Below are 21,228 nucleotides of genomic sequence, written 5' to 3'. Positions count from 1 at the left end.
TAATTATTTTAAATTCTTCTTTACTGAGTTTAAAAAAAAAGAAACAATTATTTTTGGCAACAGAGTGTATGTTTAACGGTTTTCAGTTCAAAAAAAGTTTAAATGTCTCCGCTCGCAGAGATGCCAACATTCACTTTATTTTGCGACGCAAAGTTGGCAACACTGTTTGTGTCGTATTTACAAAAAGAGTCGAAAATCAGGCACTTTTATCTCGTTTTTCAATTCACAAAAACAAGAGGAAAAATGCAAGGTTCACCCGAAAATAGAGAGTGATTGTGCAAGATAAAGCATCAGCTTGTGCGTGCGTGTACTTAAATGTTTTTCTCTTTGTGCTTTTTACGTGAATTTCTTCATTTTCTGCGAGGGTGTTGCACCCGAGAAGCCATATAAAGAGTTGGAAGCATCTCGTGGGGGAGAAGAGAAAAAAGGTGCTTTAGGAGAGCCTCCGCCACCGAGACAATGGATTATGAGTACGATGAGAATCTTGCGGTGAATGACTTCTTCGTGATGCTGAAGAATAAGCATCAAATCCTTCTGGATACAGCACCAATGGAGAATTTTGTCATTCTCATCCCACGTCGAGGCAGCCTCCCGGATGTCAAGACACTCGAAACGGATTTTATCCTGTCGCACGTTCTCATACCCAATGATGAGCTACCAGGAAGTCACTTTACCACCCTTATGGGGGAGAAGGTGAGCTGCAATGGGGACGGCAAGAGGATTTCCGTGGAGACAACATCAGGACAAGTGGAGGCGCTAATTCTCTTTGAGGAAGTCATCTACACAAAAGACAGCTCCAAGTATCGCGTGTGGTGCATTAATACACCAATTTGGCGGCATCCAGGTGATTTGGGGAGACGAAAATCCACTCCCAGCACGGATCTGTACACAATTCTCACAGCTCACGATGCTGGACAACTTCTGGCCAATGAGATTAGTTCTCAGACAATCTTCAAGCGTATCCAGGCCATTTGCCGTGAATACATCACCGTCAATTCCACACAGGACTTCACAATGGATCAACTGAGGGACTCCATTCAGGTACATTTTATAAGAATTCCTTTCTTTTGCAGTCATTCCGGAAAGGAAATTTTAATGCAAACTTGAACTTGAAGCACTTTGAGACCTTATCAAGTAGCATGAAAAAAAAATGCAAAGAGGTTTTCATTCACCAGATAAATGCCCCAGAAGATGTAAAGAGAAAATATTCAATGGCAACAATATTATCGAAGAAAATAGACTTTCCCTTTGCTTCTCTTTTAATTTATGAATGAACTCCATGCATATATTATGTTTATGTGCTATTCAGACAAGAAATTGAATTTTATTAATTCAGCAGAATATGTGGGATGTAGAGCATTAAGCTTTAAAAGTAATACATAGTAAGAAAATTTGGAAAAGATTTAAAATTTTTGTTTTATTAAAATGCCAATAACATAATATTAAAATCTTTTTTTCTTGCAATAAAATAGGAAAATTGAAAAACTCTTGCAAAAATGAACGTAATTCTTGAGATTATTGAGATATCTGACTTAGAAATTTTTTTAACGAAGAATTTTCTGACCGAGATTTTTTTGACGAAGGTATTTCTGGTTCAGAAAATATATTGAAGAAGCATTTTCAGGTCTGGAAAATCTTGACGAAACATTTTGATCCAAAAAGTCTTTGACGAATCATTTTCAGGTTCAGAAATTTTTTTTAACGAAGAATTTTCTGACCCAGATTTTTTTTGACTAAGATATTTCTGGTCTAGAAAATATTTTGAAGAAGCATTTTCACGCTCAGAAAATTTTTGACGAAGCATTTCCTGGTCTAGAAAATCTTGACGATACATTGTCGTACTTAGAAAATTTTTGACGAAGCATAGTACCCAGAAAATTTTTGACGAAACACTTTTTGTTCCTCATAAATTGCAAACAAAGATATCTCACGTATAAAGGCAAGAAATAACTGGACGAAAATAATTTCTGTTTGATTTTTTGATAACACTCGGAGGACTTTACTGGTAATTGGTACCAATTGAAACCTTAAAATCGTCACAGAATAAAATCTATTGGACTTATCTCGATGAATTTATCATCTATGTGTAGGGAATTTTAATTACTTTAAGATAGCAGAAAGAAAATCTCGAGAAAAGTCTTTTCTTTGGAAGATAATTGAGGTCAAAGTCAGAATCCAACGCGGAGGATCAAATTGGTAATAACTACCAGTCAAAATCCCATACATTTTTGCCGTGGTTTTGAGGTTATGTTTCCCCATATTTCCCAAATAAAGAACTCTTGTTCACTTTTCCTCGGTAAAAATCATTAATGTGGACTAATTTTATTGCCGGAAGTGATTAAAAAGTTACTTAAAGAATCAAAGTTTGTGATTATTTAGGCGCAATAATAAATTATGTAAAATTGTAGCTAAAAAAGTCGTTTGAATTGGCAATTTTGCATCGATTCTACGCAATTTTTTTTCAGTGACGATTTTCTAAATTAAATATTTAGTAATTCGATGTAGGAATGCTTGAAGGAAATTGAGAATTAGTGAAACTTTCGATCCTTGTTCAATAAACTGATTAATAATTAATTATTGAGCATATTTTATCAGCTGGTAGTTATTACCAATTTGATCCTCCGCGTTGTGCCAAATGTTGGGTCCTCCAAGTGATAAAGCCATTTTATTAATTCTTTTTAAAAATTTTCGGTATATCATTGTCAAGATTCTTTCTTCCCACGAAAAGAACGGGTTTCATAAAAAAATTTTCTGGCCAAAAAAATCTTCGTTAAGATTTTTCTAGTTACACTGAGCGAAAAGTAGGAGTTGAGCGGAGTAAAAACGGGTGTACCAACAACTATTTTCGCCCTCATTTTCGGTTAAGTATTTTTTTAAGTAGGGCGAAATCTTTTTCTACTTTTTGGATTAACGTTACACCTTTTTCTAAACAATTTTGTCGGATTGTGGGAACACTTTTTAAGATTAAGGGAACCCTTTTCGGATCGAGATAATTTTTTTTCTACACGTATTCGGATTGAGGGAAGTATAAAAGATTGAGTGGAACGTCTTTAGCGTTCAGAATACGCCTTTTTCTACATTTTCTACACCAAATTTCGGATCGACAGGAATCTTATGGGATTGAGAGGACACTATATCGAATACAGAGACCCATATGAAAATAAAATGCTGGAAATATATATTTTTTTTAAATAAAATTTCGTTTATTTTACCATTTTTAAAATTATAATGTTCTTACATAATAAAAAAATACAAAATAAATAATTAACAAATTACATTATTTTTCAGATATTTTTAGAAATTTTCAAAACTTCTCAGATTTTAAATAAGTTTACTTTTGAAATACAGGGATAGATTCTGAAAAAAATTATTAACACTATATCTCAAAACATTGCATTTTTGGTATGTTCTTCAAAAGAATTAGAAAAAATCTTTTAATAATTTTTTTCTGAACAACAAATTTTAAAGTACCGAAATTTATTAAAAATTTTTTTTTAATGTATTTTTGCTCCTTGTAATTTCTCAGATGAAAAGTAAATGTCTAAAAAATATTTTTTAACATTATAGTTTATAACATAATTTTACCTATTTGCCATATTCCTAAAACAACCATTAAAAGTCCTCCATCACATCACGTGTCGATTTAACCGCATTTTTCTTCAATCTTTCACGTTCAATTCAGAGTATCCTTCCAGAGACTGGATCTGTTGGAGTTGGATGCATAGGCATTTCGACGTTGTCTGAAATATATAATTACAAAATTAAAAATCTATATAATTATAGAATTAGGTTTACATGTTTTACCTATAGTAGTCTTTGTATCCATTAGGCCTTCCTCAATTGTCCAATATTCTGAAGTGAATACTTTCTGTAATTATAAAACAAGCATAGAAGTTTAAATTGAAATATTAAAAATACTTTAAATACATTATTTGAATTAAAAAAAAAGTCCACTGATTAGAAATCCTACTCAATAAAAAAAAACTTTCGTAGTAAAAATTGCTAAATATTTTTTAATCTTTTTTGTGAATAAATTCTATTAAAATAATTCTTTAAGATAATAAAAACAGAGTTTGTTAGAGAATTCAAGAAAGTAGTACCCTTAATCACAAAAGTGCAAAAAAAGATTTTCTCAACTAAAAAAAAATGTTAACTCGAATTGAGGACGAAAAGTTAAGATTTTACACCAATTTTTACTTATCCCAACACCTACAAAAGTGTAATCTCGATCCAAAAAGATCAAAAAAAGTTCTCCTTGATCCGAAAAATTCTTGATTTGAACAAGTAAGTTTGCATTATGAATTTACTTCCCAAAAAATAATTTTAATGAGAAAAATTGCCTTCACGTGAAATCATATTACTTTTTTTTCTTAATACTTACTCAATTTTTTTGATGATTTTCAATATTAAATGGGAAAACCGCAAAAAACGTCTCGCACATCCTTCATGACGCCGTGGAAGAGTTTTCACATTTTACACTTTTATAGGGTTTTCACGGGGAATTTTTTTTAAATTCCTTCTGAAATCCTTTCTTTAACAATTAATGCACATATTCCACAACTTGTATGAACTTATTCTTAAATTAAACATTTATTTTAAGCAAAAACATCAAACCCGTCGCGAATATTTTTCAAGTGACATGACACTGACTAATACGCCACCGTGGCGTATTACAAAGTTACAAAGAGGTGTACCTGTAAGAAGATAATATGATCACAAGGATCACATAAGGTGTTATTGGATCGCTACAACCCAAAAGATGAAAAATCTGCAAAAGTGTATTCTCAATCCGAAAATATTCTTATTCCAACATTGTAAATTTATTCGATTGTTGTTCCCCTGAGAATTTTAGGATCACACTGATCCTTTTTAGTGTTATCGGATCATCACAAGTCGAAAATCCGAAAACACCCGCGAAAATTATCTCAATCCCGCAAATTCTTATTTCAAGAATAACTCTTTTCGCTCAGTGTAGGAATATATGTACGAGAAGAACTTCGTCCATTTAATTTGTAATAATATTCACTAAGTTTTTTTCTATATTGGAATGTCTTTAATAACTTTGTCAAGAAAATTTTAGATCCAGAAAAAATTTGTAAAAATTCGTCAAAATTTTTCTTGAATAACTGAATGGTTAGAAAATTCTTGACGAATCCATTTCTTAAACTTCTAGCTTGATAATTTTTCTAAATTCTTCTTTGGCCCTGAAATTTTCTTGACGAAGACATTAAAAATATTTCTGCTAAGGAAAAATCTTGCAGAAGCTTTTTTAAAAGATTCTGACTAGAAAAAATCTGAGGAATTTCAACAATGATATTTTTCAACTTTCTGTATAAAAAAAACACAAAATTCTTCACAAAGCTCTTTCTCGATTACCTGGCTGGACGAAGTTCTAGAAATTATTTCTAGTTCAGTGAATTCTCAAGCTTTCTAGTCAAAAAAATCATTTTTATTAATATTTTCGATTCTCCTGATCGCTAAATATTTAGGATCTTTCTATCAATCCTGGATTAGAAAAATTAGAATTAGAATTAGAATTCCTGGAGTTTCTAGATAAGAAACCTAGAATATTCCTAGTTTGAAATCCACTCAGAAATCCTGGCAGTCCTTAAAGCTGCTTTTGCCATTCACAGGCACTCTTCAATAAATGCCTGAAGATTGCAATGCTCAACAATGGTGTACTGAAGAAGAAATGTCGTGCTGATGCATTCTTCCTGCGGAATGTGAAGCTGGCCCTTGAAACGTACATCATGAGCCTCCTGCATGACTTTGTCTTCGATCGCGTGACCCTTTGCTACCTTCCGGAGGGTGAGATCTTCAATAGGCACCTCCGGAATGCACTTGACCTCACACCTGAGGACTTTCGCATTGATGTCCGTTTCCAGGTGCATCTGCCGCAGGTTCGCGGTGAGTTGTGTCGCATTGAGAGCTGCACAACAGTGCTGGAGAAGATGAATTGCCTGAAGAATGCCCTCAATGTCCTCCCGCGCAATGGAACGGAGAGTAGTGCAGTGAGTTCTGATGAAATAATTCCCGTTCTTGCATTCGCCATCGTTAAATCCAGCCTCACGCATTGGATCACAACGCTGAACTACCTGAAACGTCTCAAATTTACGAGTTTATGCGATAACGGTGTGGAGGATTACCTCCTGACGACCCTCGAGGCAGCCATGGCATTCCTCGAGGGGGGACTTTGTGCAAAGGGGACGAAAGATCCCACACAACAGGATACCCGGATTTTGGATCGTTTTGCTTCACGTGAGGATTTCATTGAGTACTTCCACGGGAAGGTTCGGGGGAATTGTGAAAGTGAAGTGATTCGCCTCATGGATGTGGCTCACATGGAGATTGAATCGCTCAACAGGAAGCTCTGTCATCCACTCTGTGATTGCCCTGAGTGTCGTGACGTCATGGGGCAGAGTGTCCCAGATGTGAATTGTGCCACAGACGACGGGCGAACGGCGTTGCATGTGGCTGCTGCTGCAGGTCCCGCCAAGATGGTAACGCTGCTGATTGCTCTGGGTGCGCGCGTGAATGTGCGTGATCGTGATGGGGTGACACCACTTCATGTGGCCGCCAAAGCAGGGCAACAGAGCACGTTGCTACTCCTCCTGCACGCAGGAGCGAAGATTGATGTTAAAACCAACATTGAAGCGGAAACGCCACTTCATCTAGCAGCTGCAAATGGGCAGGATCGTTGCGTAAAGGCCATTCTGTACTTCTGCGATCACATGCACGTCCCACAGGTTAGTTTATCGTGAAAATGTTAATAAATTTAAAAAAAATTGTGAATTTTCTTTAAAATTTAAAAAGCCTCAGTAAGGAATAATTGTAGGGGAGCCTATAATATTTTTCTAAACAATGGGTCGTATTCTCCTACAAAGAAATCCTTGAAATCGTTGAAATTTTAGAAAAAAATATCAATGATTTCAGGTATTTCTAGTCGCTGAATACAAAAATTTTACAATGAAATCGTTAAGTTTTTTAATACTATAGATGATCCTTTTCAATTTTTTGTGATTTTTTTCTAACATTTAAAGTTTTGGTTTTTTACATTTCTGACTTTTTCTAAGATTTTTTTAAAATTAAACTTTCCTTTCTAACATTTGACGCTTTTTCAGCCGTTTAACGGCTTTGTTTTTAAAATGTTTGACGTTTTTACTTAAGTTTTGACATTTCTTTTATGACGTTTTACGTTTATTCGCACATTTATCATTTTTTCTAGAGTTTGACTTTTATTTAATTTCATTTGACGTTTACTTACTGTTTGACGATTATTTTTTTGTTTGACGTTTATTTTGTATTTGAAGTTTTTTTTTCTATTTAACGTTTCTTTTCTGTTTGACGTTTTTTTTTCTATTTGACGTTTATTTCTATTTGACGTTTATTTTCTATTTAACGTTTATTTTTCTAAGGGATGGTCACGTTATTTTGGAAACTCGGGGACTTTCAAGAGCGATTTTCAAGCTTTTGAAACCAAAAATTCGAAATTTGCTTGCAGTCTTGTTAAATGGCCAAATATTGATAAGAATTCAGTATTTTCAATTTAGAAAATAAATTTTTGTGCTCAAAAAAATTATTTGAAATTCTCACATTTTGGCCATTTTGTTCCTGTAGAGTTTCCAAAATAACGTGACCATCCCTTATTTGATGTTTATTTTCTATTTGACGTTTTTTTTCTATTTGACGTTTATTTTCTTTTTGACGTTTATGTTCTATTTGACGTTTATTTTCTGTTTGACGTTTATTTTCTGTTTGACGTTTATTTTCTTTTTGACGTTTATGTTCTATTTGACGTTTATTTTCTGTTTTACGTTTATTTTCTGTTTGACGTTTATTTTCCATTTAACGTTTATTTTCTATTTGACACTTTTTTGTATTAACGATTGACATTCTTTTTTAAACGTTTGACATAATTTTTCAAGTCTTGGAATGTTTTTTTGATTAAATTACACAATTTTTTTCTTACATTTGACATTACCAGCGCTTGACGTTTCTTTTTAAAATTTTACACTCCTCTTATGGCACTTGACGTTTATTCAAACATTTGTCATTTATTCTAGCCTTTGACTTTTCTTTCATTACGCTTGACTTTTGCTTTTGTAAAATTTTGAGGTTTCTTTTCTATCGACGCTTATTTACCGTTTAATTTTTTTTTTATCTATGAATCTCTATTCTATTTACTAATGGTTGACAATCTTTTTTATACGTTCGACGAAATTTGCAGAGCTTGACGTTTTCTTTTAAGATACTCGAGGAGGTTTCCTTTCACCGTCTTTTCTATTGATTAAGAATACTTTCCCAACCCGGCAATTTTCTAATGATTGACATTTCTTCTCTAATGATTAACATTCTTTTTATATGTTAGACGTGTTTTTTACTAACACTTGACATTTCTTTTCAAACGTTTGACGGCTCTTTTTAAACGTTTGTTTTTTTTTAACTTTTGACATAGTGTTGTCAGACGTTCGATGCTTTTATGATATTTGACGTTTCTTTTATGACGTCTAACATTTTCTTTTTTAACGTTTTACCTTCCTTAACAAAGGGCCATTCCTTGCCAATGATTGACAATTTTTTTTAAACGTTTTGACATCTGTTTGACGTTTGTTGTTTCTAACGTTTCATTACTATTTCAAACATTTTAATATTTTTCTGGGTAAACACTATTCAAGCAAAAAATGTTTTCTTTTAATTAGAAAAATGTTTGAATTGATGGAACTTTCTCCTGACTAAATGGCAGCATTCTTTTGACAAAACGATTGATTTTCTGATCGAAAAAATTAAGTTTTCTCACCTAAAATTAAAACATTTTCTCGATGTTTTTGCAGATAAGTATCAATGCAAGAAACAATCGTGGGGAGACACCGCTTCATTTGGCAGCTCGTTGGGGTTTTGGGAGCATTGTGGAGTCCCTGATGGAGTTTGGGGCACGTCGGGATGTTCGCAATAAGTTGGGTATTGCTGCTGTTGATGCATCACACAACACCCATATTCGTACCCTCATTGAGGGTGCTGTGAGTGTCTTTGCAGCACCGCAGCAGCACGTGGCTACAGCGGGGCGACGAGTGGCTGCTGGTGCTGCTAATGGGACGCCGGAGGTGAAGGTGGAGAAGATTATTGATGCCATTGTGCAGGGTGACACAAATCTCGCCCTCTTCTACCTGAACATTGATCCGCTTTGTCTCACAAATGGTGGCCACAAAATCACGTGCACGTGCTCCGAGGTACTCTGTCAGTGCCCCACGCAACCCGTGCGGATCTCACCGCCATCGCAGCAGCGTGTGCCGCTGGTGAATGTTACCACGGAGGACGGGATGACGCCCCTTCATGCAGCCATACGGTACAACAATGTCCTCATGACGCACACCTTGCTGGCTTTTGGGGCAAATCCGCGCGCCAAGACGCGCGCAATGTGGCACACACCGCTTCATTTTGTTGCAACGGCTCAAGAGCTGGACGCCGTTGTGGTCTTCCTGGATCACACAACCAAAGACATCATCGACGATGAGGACATCAAGGGCAATACAGCCCTACATCTCGCCCTTATGGCATCAAATTTGAATCTCGTGGAACTTTTGCTCAAATACAATCCCGACGTAACACGACGCAATTGCGACGGGCAGCGTCCCATTGATCTGGCAAGGAGTAAGATGCTCTTCAGCATTGTCCAGCAACTTGAGAATCTCAGCGAAAATGCGGACTTTTGAATTATTTTTTTTAGCTTTTTTTAACATTATGTCGCGCAGCTAGTCAAACAAACTTATTTTATTCTTGACGCACAGAGAAAGAAAATTCTTTTAAAAATTCACTTTTTAATCTTTGTTTTATTTCACTTCTTTTCTGTTTTGTTTTGTAATTTATCCAACTAAATCTGTAGTAATCATCATTTTTTTGTATAATTTCTTCTTCAAACAAATTGTGCTTCCAGAGACATTCTTCTTCGGCATTTCTACAATATATTTACAAAGGATTTTTTGTTAATTTTATTATTAATTGTTGTTTCTTTATTAAAAATTCTAAATTAAAATAATATATTAAAAGAAGCTGTTTGTATGATTTTATTTACATTTTTACGATATTTTTCCACTATTCTCTTTTTTTTTTCTTTCGTTTTATCTCTCACTCCTTAAAATATTATGCGGAGAGCAAAGAAACAAAAAGAAAAGAAAATCAAAACATGTTAAAAGAAAAGAAAAAAAACAGACAGTCACACTTTCACATCATACTAAATGTTTGTAGATTAAAAGAAAAGAAAAGACACTAAACAAGAAGAAAACTGATTTGATTTTTTATGTGTCCATTTCCCGCAACTTTTGAGATTTTTTTTTGGTCGGGAGTTTGAAAAGGCGCAGGAGGATAATCTCACACGTGGGGTGGAGGCCTAAACAACTACATGCTAGACCCATTCGGCGCATTGCTATGACTTCTTCGTGCCCAAGAGGGGTGTCCTCTCCGCCAGGCCCGTTGACGATGACGACGAGGGTCCAGCAAGAGCAGCAGATGAGGAGGTTGATGGTTGTGGTTGTTGCTGTTGATGCGGTGTCTGCCACATTTGTCGATGATGACTCTGCTCCTCTAGTCGAACACCACGACGCGTCATCTAAAAGAATAAGAGAAAAAAGCAAGATTAACCCTTTAGCGTCCAACGTGAAACATAAAAACATTGAAACATGCGCTCTTTTATCGCGATTTTTTTGCACTCAAAACGTCTTCTTTGACCCCTTATGCGTGAATTTGATGCATTTGTAACATGGAAAAACAATTACATTAATAAATAATTGAAAAAATAAAATATTTTACGTTTGGGTCAGCGTATGACCCAAAAAACGTGAAAGGATTAAGGGATTTTACTTGTTATTGTACACTAGACATTCTTAAGGGGGGTCTCTTGTGAGAGCTGATGAAATTAAATATTTTTATTTTTCTTGGGGTTTTTCTTAAACTTGGTTTTTCAATATTGGTTACATTTGAAGCGTAATTATTGAAGAGTAAGAAAATCACTTTCCGCCATCTTAGATGCGACGCCATCTTGAGATTTTCCTTAAAACACAAAGGTAGGTTTTTCTCAGGATCTACTGGATGGATTTTAATGGGGTAAAAAGCAAATGAAAGAGGAAATATCAATGCAGATTTTGTTGTACCAGAATTTTGAATTTCCATCCTGGGGCTGAGAAAAGTAGAAAAATGTCAAAAACTTGTGAACAAAAGTCACATTTTTCCACTTTTCTCAGCCCCAGAAAGGAAATTCAAAATTCCGCTACATCAAAATCTGCATTGGTATTTCCTCTTTCATTTGCTTTTTACCCCATCAAAATCCATCCAGTAGATCCTGAGAAAAACCTACCTTTGTGTTTTAGGGCAGTTCTATGGAAAAGTCGGAAAATCACAAGATGGCGTCGCACTTAAGATGGCGAAAAGTGATTTTCTTACACTTCAATAATTACGCTTCAAATGTAACCATAATCGGATATCCAAGTTTAAGAAAAACCCCAAGAAAATGACAACATTAAAAATGTGTAAATTCTAATAATTTTCCCAAGAGACCCCCCTTAAAAGAACTTTGATTAAAATAGCAAAAATTAATCAGCGAAAAGGCACTTTTGTTGAATATTTCAGTTAATTGAACCGATTTTTTTTTAGCAAAATTGACAATTTACTCAATAAAAGGATTAAAAAGTCGATTTAAACAGTGAAAATGACTGATGTTATTTGATCAAATCGAAATAGTCAAAACAACAGAAGATAATTGATTAAAAAACACAGAATAAAACAGTCAAAAGAGCAGAAATTATTCAATGAAAGAATAAGTTACTATAGTTGATTGAAACAGTCAATTTAACAGGAGTTTATTTGTGAAAATAATTAAAGATATTCTGTGTTAGAAACAAACGCCAAATGCGAAGTAAATAAGTGAAATTTACACAATTATTCAATCAAATTACGTTTCACAGTGTTTTCACCATTTGAATCAATCAAAATATTCTCCGGATGAATAAAATTGATGAAAACTAGATTTTACAACTTATTCTCTTAAATTAAATGAATATTTTTTTTAACAGTGTGAGAAAGCTCCACATTCACTTTTCATAAAAGAAAATTGGTTAAAATAGCAGAAGTAATCAGTGAAAAGACACTTTAGCAGAATATTTCAGTTGTTTTAACTGATGCTTCGAGCTAAATTCACAATTTAAAAAGTCATAAAAGACTGAAATTATTTTACCAAAGATTTGAAATAGTCAAACTAATAGAAGTTATTCAGTTAAAGGATATTTTAGCAGATTAAATTAGTGAATTTAACAAAAGTTTATCAGTGTCAAAGTGATTTCAACGCTTAAATTGGACAAAAAGACAGAAGTATATTAATAAAATTAATAAAATGATTTAGTTAAATAACATTGGGTGCAGTACTTTCACCATTTCAAATGGGCAAAACGACTAAAGTGCTTTAGTGAAATTGACAGAATTATTGAGATAAATTAAGTATTGTGAAGTATTTTCACTATTTGAATTAGTTAAAATACTTTTTCGCTGATTGTGGGTATAACCGTTTAATATCTTTCACTGAATGAATTTGTTAAAATATCTTTTTGCTAAATAAAATTGTCAAATATCTTCGACCAATTGAATTAGTCAAAAAGACCAAAGTTTGGAAAGAAGTGAATTGACCGAATATATTTGACAATTTATTCTGTTAAATTAACTGAAGTTTTTTTTTTAACAAAACCACTCATTCAAAAAAAATTCAATTGATCTTTTTTTCCTAAAAAAAAAGAACTTTTTAATTTTTTATAAAATACATTTTTAAGGCCTGAGGAAAAAGAACATCAAAGCCCTCGAAACGTCACAAATAATAAATTCGAATAAAGGTCCTTTTCTGTAGATATCACAAAAAATCTATTAAAAAATTAAAATAAGGAAATAATCAACTTACATGACGATGATGGAGTTCATGGAGGAAGAGAGTACTTAAGCTCATATCAGCTGGCGCTAGTTCCGCTGGCTGGACGTCATTTGTTGGGAGGCATCGTAGGCTGTTTTCCAACAAGAGAATAAATCATTTTTTAAAAGAATTTTCAATTTATGACAAAATTTTCTTCTTCTAAAAAAAAGAAGATTTTCCAACCTGTAGAGTATCCCATTGGGATCCAATTCCATCGAACCCTCCCTTCGACGTACCCCACGTAGACTAGAACTCATCCCACGCTGCCCCAGTCTCCCGTGTATCGTTGACGTCGTCATCCCACCGACACTCCTTGTCGTTGTACCATCGTCATCCTCCGCAATATCCGTCAGGAGGGTACTCCTCAGTGGCACAGACGTATCCGTGAGATTCTGATGGAGCATCCGCTCGAAATCCATCGTTACCTGATGCGCTGCAGCCTGCTGTTGCTGCTCTTGCACACCCGCAGCCGTGTGCGTTGGGATATGGAAGAATGATTGTCCCATCTGGGAGTTATTTAGCGTTTGATTCTGTCGCAGCACGGACTGCACAATTGACGTGTAGTCACCCCCTAGGCTACCCATTGACATTAAACTCTCCCCCATGGCTGTACCCCCGAGGAAGCCGCCACCCCCACATGCCGTTCCCGGTGCCACGGAGATACGTGTACGATTGAGATCATTCACTGCGTGTTTCGTTATTCCTGCACGGAATACAAATTAAAGTTGTAAAAAAAAATCATTAAAAAGAAAAAAATATTTTCATAGAATCAAAGTCCTTCCGGAAGCATCCCCACAATTTTAGCCAGAGCTTTCGACGCCTTTGATTTAAATTTGGCGCCCATCCGTGGTGGGATAGGAAAGATGGTGAATTTGAATGGTGAAAAAGGAAATGTGGTGAAAATGAAACATTTGGCGGGAAAAATGAGTAAGAACCGTTTCGTACACCATCTTCTTTGCTGATGCTTCCGAAAGGACTTTAATCCTACATTTCCCTTAGAACCAACCTCTTTTCAGTTTCAATTAAGAGGGGTCTCATGGGAGAATCTTTGGTATTGACACATTTTAAATATTTTAATTTTTTTTCAAGTTATTAGACTTTAGTTTTCCAGTGTTGACCACATTTAAAGTCCAATTGAACTGTAAAAAAATCACTTTTCGCCATCTTGTTATTTTCCGACTTTTCCACAGAACTACCTTAAAATACAAAAGTAGGTTTTTCTCAGGATCTACTGGATGGATTTTGATGGGGTAAAAAGCAAATGGAAGAGGAAGCATTGGCGGAGAATGTACCGGAACAAATTTTTGAATTTCGACTCAGAAGCTGAGAAAAGTAGACAAATATTCTTATTGACTTTTCTCGGCTTCTGAGTCGAAATTCAAAAATTTCTTCCGGTACATTCTCCACCAATGCTTCCTCTTTCATTTACTTTTTACCCCATCGAAATCCATCCAGTAGATCCTGAGAAAAACCAACCTTTGTGTTTTGAGGAAAATCACAAGATGGCGGAAAGTGATTTTCCTACTCACTAATAATAAGTCTTTAAATGTGACCAACACTTGAAAACCATTAAACACCGGTTCTCAAAAGAAACCCCCCTTAAGTTTCAATTAAATAAAAAAGATTTTCATTTAAATGAACAAACCTTGAACAAACTTCTTTGCCTCCTCAGGCATCTTCCACGTCGGGTTTGTCTTTGTAAAGTGCATGAGGGATAGTTCGGTTTTTCCATGTTCCGCCTGAGTGTACTGATTTGTTTCGCATGTTGGCATAAAGTCCGGTTCAGCCTCCGTACTTGGCGTCAGCTGCCAATCTGGGTTCCCATGTCGTCGTATGTCCATTTGGGCAAAGGAACAAACATCCCCAACACCCACAACACTCACTGTGAAATTCCGGAAAAAATCCACAATATCCAATGCACGTGGCCTCAGGGAGCAGAGTAGTACAAAAGGCGTCACGAGTGGGCTGAACAGTTCATTCAGCAAGTATGACGCCTTGTACTGAAACAACTGCCCAAATTGATCACGTACATGACTCGTGTGGGCCTTCCCACGCCACGTTACGGGGAGATAGTGAACGTGCGCCAGGACAGCCGTTAGAAGTTGTTCCGGACACCAAATCATATTCTCTTCGGGGATAAAGGCACGGAAGATCACCACAATGGCCGTAAGGATGGAAATAATGGTCAGTACATGCTGCACCTGCATTACATCCTCATCGTACACCGTGAGAACGAGAAACACCGACAATACACCACCGCAAATGAAGACAACATTCCTGTGCACAACGAGAAAAATCTCTGAAATCTCAAGAAATTCTCTTTCATCCAGACAACAAACTAGAACTCACTGAGCAATAACAGCCATCAGGGGTGATGAGAAGGAGTTCATGTACTTCACTGCAGGTCTGTACGCTCGATTGAGGCGTGCATCGAGTTCGTGATCGAGTTCATTGAGATGTCGCAGGTAGAGACGTCCATATTGGGACCAGCAGCGTGTCCCCAATTTCCCCGGTTCGCGTTTCAGCAACTAAACAACACACAGAGTGGCGCATTTAGAGACACAAAACCTACTAAATCTCAAAGCCACTCCTTCCCCCACAGAATTTACTCACTTCAGCGTAGTTAAAGAAGAAATACATGAGCTGCCAGAGGAAGATGAGGGGGCAGAGAATGAGATTTGTCAGCGCAACCCATGAAATTTGCTTTGAGAGCTTCGTTGCGAGATCCTTGCGCAAATTGGCACGCTTAAAATCCTCCCGGAGGTGCCAGTTGTTCTCAAATGGAGACCATGGACCCCCTAAGATCAGATTTATTTTTATTCAATTTTTTTGGATATTTATTTAATTCAATTTGAAAAGATTTAACCGAATATTAACTTATAAAATTAAATAATATTTGAATTTGGCGCGCACTCGAAATGGTGACTTTCGAGTGGTGAAAATAGAGAACGTGGGGAAAAAGGAATGATTTGGCGGCAAAAATGAAAGATCGGATTTGAAAGGCAAAGTATACGGATGCAAACCATAAAAAAATTCTTAAAATCTTTTAATTTATTGTTAAGTAATTTTTAAGTATTATTTTTCAGTGGAAAAAAATCTATTTTAGATTTATTTTCGCCAAATTTCAAGAATTTTGGTTATTAATTAATTTTTTTTTATCCAATTAAGAAATCAGACTTTGCGAAGATTAATAAAATCTTTGATTTAGATTTTTCAAAGATTTTTTGAAAATCTATGAACATGTAGGTTGATGCATTTTTTTCGGTGGAAAAAATTCTTTTTTTGACCTATTTTTGAGCCAAAGATTGTGAAAAAATTAACTGAAACATCGCTGAAAAGTTTTAGATCCTAAAAAAAATCATATCACAAAAGCCAAAAAGATTCGTCTAAAGCTAAAGAAAGATTTTTAGAAGTTTCTACATGAAATTTCAAAAATTTTGGTTATTAATAAATTTTTTAAACCAATTTTGAAGTCAAACTGCGAAAATTTCTAAAAAAGTCTTTAGATTAACTTTAATTTAGTTTGAAAATACTTTTCAAAGATTTTTAAAAATCTATAAATAGGTTAAATAATGCTTTATTTTCCAAAGTTTTTTCAGACTTTTTTGAGCCAGAGTGTGGAAAAAAATAACTGAAACGTCGCTGAAAAGTTTCAGATCCTAAAAAAAACATTTCACAAAAGCTAAGAAGATTCGTTTAAAGAAAGATTTTTAGAACTTTTTAAGCGAATTTCAAGAATTTTTCTTATTAATTAATTTTTGTTATCCAATTTTGAAGTTAAACTGCAAAAATTAAAAAAAAAGTCTTTAGAATAAGTTTAATTTAGTTTGAAAATACTTTTCAAAGATTTTTAAAAATCTATAAATAGGTGAAATAATGATTAATAAAATTATTTTCCAAGTTTTTTCAGACTTATTTTTGAACTAGAATATAAAAAAAATTAACTGAAACATCGCTAGAATGATTTAAGTCAATTGTTTCTTCTATTTTTTTATTTAACATTAATCAAATCTTTCACACGTTAAGACCCAGTAAAAATACCTAGAGATTATTGTTTACATTATGTGTAACAAATAAAATTTTTAACAGTCATAAAAGTTTATCCTAGTTTAAGAATTTTTTTTTACCGTTTTCGGAATTTAAAAAAAAAAGTTTTTAGTTAATAAATAATAATTTATGAAGCATAATTTCGTAATGAATGCTCCTCTTCATTTTTTTTAAAGTTTCTTAGTCAAAATAAATATTTAAAATAATAAAAAATCTTTTGAATCTTTTGGCTTTTCATTTTTTGTTCTAATCTACTACATTCGTCTACTTTTTTAGAAAATTAAATTATAGCAAATAGGATATTTCGTCGTTTTGACATTCATACGACAAGTGTTGATGCAAGTGACTATTTATTAATAATCCATAAAATTACGTAGAAAAAATCCAAAAAAAAATTTTCAAAGCATTCAAAAAATATTTTAAATAAATATAAAATCAAAATAATAAGGAAGGGTACTTACAGAATAAAATAAGGTCCATATTGTAGCGCAATCCACGACTAAGAATGCTAACCTCACCCAAAAACGGCAGCCTAATCTTGGCAGGAAGGATATTCTTGTTCATCATGGCCACGGTGTAATTTTTAAATCTAAATTTTCAATTTTTTTTTGCAAAAGAAAAATTAAAATTCTGCATTTTTTTCATACAATAAAAAGTTTTTTTTTAATTAATTAATTACCTTAAAATACGATGATAAATATCTAATTCAGTTAGTTGTTCCTTATGTATGCACATTTGCTGCTCCGACTGTACCTCCCTAATACGACTCTGGACCTCATGCCAAGTCAGATTGTCCAGTTCAGACTAAAAACAAAATTACTTTAGCACAAAAAGGAACTTTGATAAATAATTTTAACCACTCACATCTTCAATTTTGAGGGCAATATTGAAGAATTGCTTTATATCCCAGAATTGTATGAAGTGATAGAGGAATTTGATGAGTCGGAAGAACCAGAAAAGGGCTGACAGGGTCAACGCTGTCCACGTCCATGCGCCGAATGTTGCAATGCACGTCGAACCACTATACAGAGCCATAGGAATTGTAACCTTATCCGTGACATTTTTCCTTCCATCCCTGCAAAATTACCAACGAAACCATAATTTAAGAAAAAAACATTAATTGAAACTGAAAAAAAGTAAATTATCCTTTACCCAAAGAGAACTGGATAGTTTACGCAGTGCATGAGATAGGACGTGAATGCCACCACGATGATGAATTGGCCCAACTCAAAGAATTCCTGCAGCATCATCACCCAAAATCCATGTTTCTGATGATAGCAGTACATTCGCGAGAAGAACGAATCCAAATCCTCAATGTGATTCCATCGTGCTGCACAAATTTTTGTAAAGAAAATTTAATTTTTTCCCCTTTTTTTTAATCTTTTTTTTTTCATCCTATTGGCATTTTTTCTCTCTTTTTTTTCGAATGACCTCAATCCGTATAGTGCGTCTTTTTGAAATTAATAAAAAAAAAATCCAGCACAGATATCAAACGCGCGCGTAGAAGAAATAAATCAAGAAAAGCGCGTTGAATCGACTAATCAGCTGCGCACATCCCATACTAAAGTCTTCTATTATGAAGTTTTTTTTTCAAAAAATATAGACTGTCAAATAAACTTTAAAGTTTTTTTTATTGATTTGATGATTTTTTTGAAACTGCATAAAACAATTTAATTTTTGTAATAAAAATTCAAAAGGAGTTTATTCATTTTTTTTCAGTTCTCATTGTACGATTGAAAAGGCAGAAAGATACATAATAGATTCAAGGAAAGCTAAATAGAATTCCCATTTTCTCCTTGGATCAGTTCAAATGATTCAAATGAAAGCCCAAAAAATATTTTCCTTGAAAAGCATACACTTTTAGAGAACCTCTATGTATTTTCGGTTAATTTTGCGAATTAACAATAAAAATTCTACAAAGAAACCAAGAAAAACTGGTGCAGAATTAAAAACAAAAGTCAATTATAACGCGTCCAGTTATAAGGGAGTTATCACACTTAAGCTCTAAGCGCTTGATGCTTAAGATTTTACATGTGACAGAACGAGAAAAAATACCGTTGTTGTCTCTCTCGTACTCACATAGAGGTTATGATGCTCAAGCACTTGGAGCTTAAGTGTGATAACTCCCTAAGAGTTGGTATACCAAAACGCGAAGGAGTCTGCCTATGTGTTGTAATTTAATTTGATAAATTTATTAAAGTTGACTATGAAATTCAGAAAGGGAGATAAAAATGGTCATATCTTTGGTTCCATAAAACCTACAGAAAGAGAGCTATTCACAATCTGAGGAGTTAGTCCCTAAGGAGGTAACCAAATTTAATTATTAAATTATCATAGAGCATTGTAAAAGACTCAAGAAAAGCGTGGTCACTTCCCGGAAAAGCGCTGGGAAATATACGAATTTTCACATTTTATGTCAAATCGGGTGCAAACTTTTTTGATTTTTTTCTTAATTTCTAGTTATTCTAGAAAATTCCTTTCTGTGTCTATCTCTTTTTTTTCCAACGTGAAAACGTGCTTAACTTTGGAAAATCATTCTGTAGGGAGTTTTCCCAGCGGATTTTCCCTGCAAGTGCTATACCAAATGAAAGATAATTAAAAATGCTAAAAAATGAGATATTTTAAAATTGGTCACGTTCAATATTGGAGAAATGGGAAGCAAAAGAAAAGTTCAATGTCGGAAATTCTCGCGAGTTTTCCACCATAGGAAAATGGTTAAAATATATATTGTTAGGCCTTTAAATAGCTTTCATATGACACAGAAAGGAATTTTCTAGAATAACTAGAAATTAAGAAAAAAAATCAAAAAAGTTTGCACCCGATTTGACATAAAATGTGAATATTCGTTTATTTCCCAGAGTTTTTCCGGGAAATGCCCTATGATAATTGTCATACCTCTGTGGGGACTAACCCCTCAGATTGTGAATAGCTCTCTCTTTAAAATTCAGGACATTTCTATTTCAACGTTCTGTTTACTCTAACACTTGACGTGTTGTTTTTTTTATCATTTAACGTTGTTTCTAAGGCTTGACTTTCTTTTTATAAACATTCAAAAATCATCTCTTTGTTTAGAAAGTTTCAACGAAAATTTTAGCTAGATAAGAAATAATTTCTTTGTAATGATTATGTTTTTTTTTTAATATTATCCGAATGAATTAATTTGCGTCTAAAAATGAATAAACTCCTTCAACGCACTTCATTTAATTTTGATTTCGCTCATATTTTATCCTTTTAATTAAATTAGATTCATTTCTATGTGAATTTTAGGCATGAACAGGTTTTTAAATCTGTTATCAAAGATCCTAAGAGTCGAGAGAAAAGACCCCTAAAAAAAGTTTTAAAAAAATGTATTTTAGAATGGCATGCGCGATGGAGTTAAAAGATTATTTATCTCCAGTCAAAATATAAACGGAAGAGGAAGTATTTTTGACGAATTTGAGAATTAAATCTCTTCTTCTGACTACCCTGGCTATCTTCTCGAAGCTCTTGGGTAATTGTTGTTTCCCCTTTTGAGGTGTTTTGATGGAAATCTTTTAGGGGGATGAGTCACAAAAACAAGGGATTAGAGAAAAATGATAAAGACTTATTGTTTTCTACGCCATCTCAGGCACCTGGAAATGCGTGTTTGACCCACTACCAATGAGGTCATCCGCCGGAGGATTTTCTGGGGCACCGAAAGGTCAAACGGAAGTGTGCTGCACAACGCGAGGATTGACCTTCCTGAAACAAGAACAAAATTGAGGGCTGCTCACCTTTCCCAGCTTCGGGCGCTACATGAATAACAATCCCACTTGTGGGGGGTGCCTCCTCATCATTGTCCGAATCCTCAATATCCTGCTCGTAGCGCGATGGCTGCACAAAGGGATTCCTTCCTTCATTGTTCAAGGCGCTGTAGCTGACGTCAGGTTTCGCCATGTTCTCCCCGCAAAACTTTTCTTTGTCACTTTTGCACTTTTTTCGCACCTCTTTTGTGTCTCAACTCCACATATTTTCCACCCAATTTCACTACCTACCCGTACCCACAGTCATCCACCGTAGTTCATTGGGTACGCTGTTGCACTTTTGCCGTAGGAATCAATGGAAAATTTTCTTTTTCTTGGTGGAAGCAGCAAATTTTGCTTCTATTTTCTTTTGCGATGCACAACAACAATTGCGATGCGAAAAAAATTGACAACTTGCTGTGTGAAAAAACGTGACAGTAAGCTCAGCTGATGGTGTGAAGTTGACTGAGAGGCAAA

At 34.5% G+C, this 21,228-nt stretch overlaps 2 protein-coding genes across 2 annotated transcripts; one reads left to right on the top strand and one right to left on the bottom strand.

The window, feature by feature from the left end:
• The first annotated feature begins 146 nt into the window (after nt 1-146).
• On the top strand, nt 147-10,281 carry LOC129796059 (ankyrin repeat domain-containing protein 27-like). Its single transcript, XM_055837746.1, has 3 exons — nt 147-1,041; nt 5,634-6,746; nt 8,832-10,281. The coding sequence occupies exons 1-3, from the start codon at nt 460-462 to the stop codon at nt 9,708-9,710; spliced, it is 2,574 nt and encodes an 857-aa protein (XP_055693721.1). The 5' UTR covers nt 147-459; the 3' UTR covers nt 9,711-10,281.
• LOC129796058 (autophagy-related protein 9A) lies at nt 9,808-21,218 on the bottom strand. The gene is made up of 11 exons (XM_055837745.1): nt 20,743-21,218; nt 18,143-18,320; nt 17,855-18,065; nt 17,670-17,794; nt 17,452-17,579; nt 15,557-15,741; nt 15,293-15,471; nt 14,589-15,220; nt 13,127-13,646; nt 12,935-13,034; nt 9,808-10,603 (listed from the first exon to the last, which is right to left on the bottom strand). Exons 1-11 carry the CDS (start codon nt 20,903-20,905, stop codon nt 10,421-10,423), a joined length of 2,604 nt encoding a protein of 867 aa, XP_055693720.1. The 5' UTR covers nt 20,906-21,218; the 3' UTR covers nt 9,808-10,420.
• Between the last annotated feature and the right edge of the window lie 10 nt (nt 21,219-21,228).

This window comes from Lutzomyia longipalpis, chromosome 4, assembly GCF_024334085.1.
Source record: "Lutzomyia longipalpis isolate SR_M1_2022 chromosome 4, ASM2433408v1".
Lineage (NCBI taxonomy): Eukaryota > Metazoa > Arthropoda > Insecta > Diptera > Psychodidae > Lutzomyia > Lutzomyia longipalpis.
The sequence above is the reverse complement of the archived record's forward strand: the minus strand, read 5'-3'. Positions and strand labels throughout refer to the sequence as shown.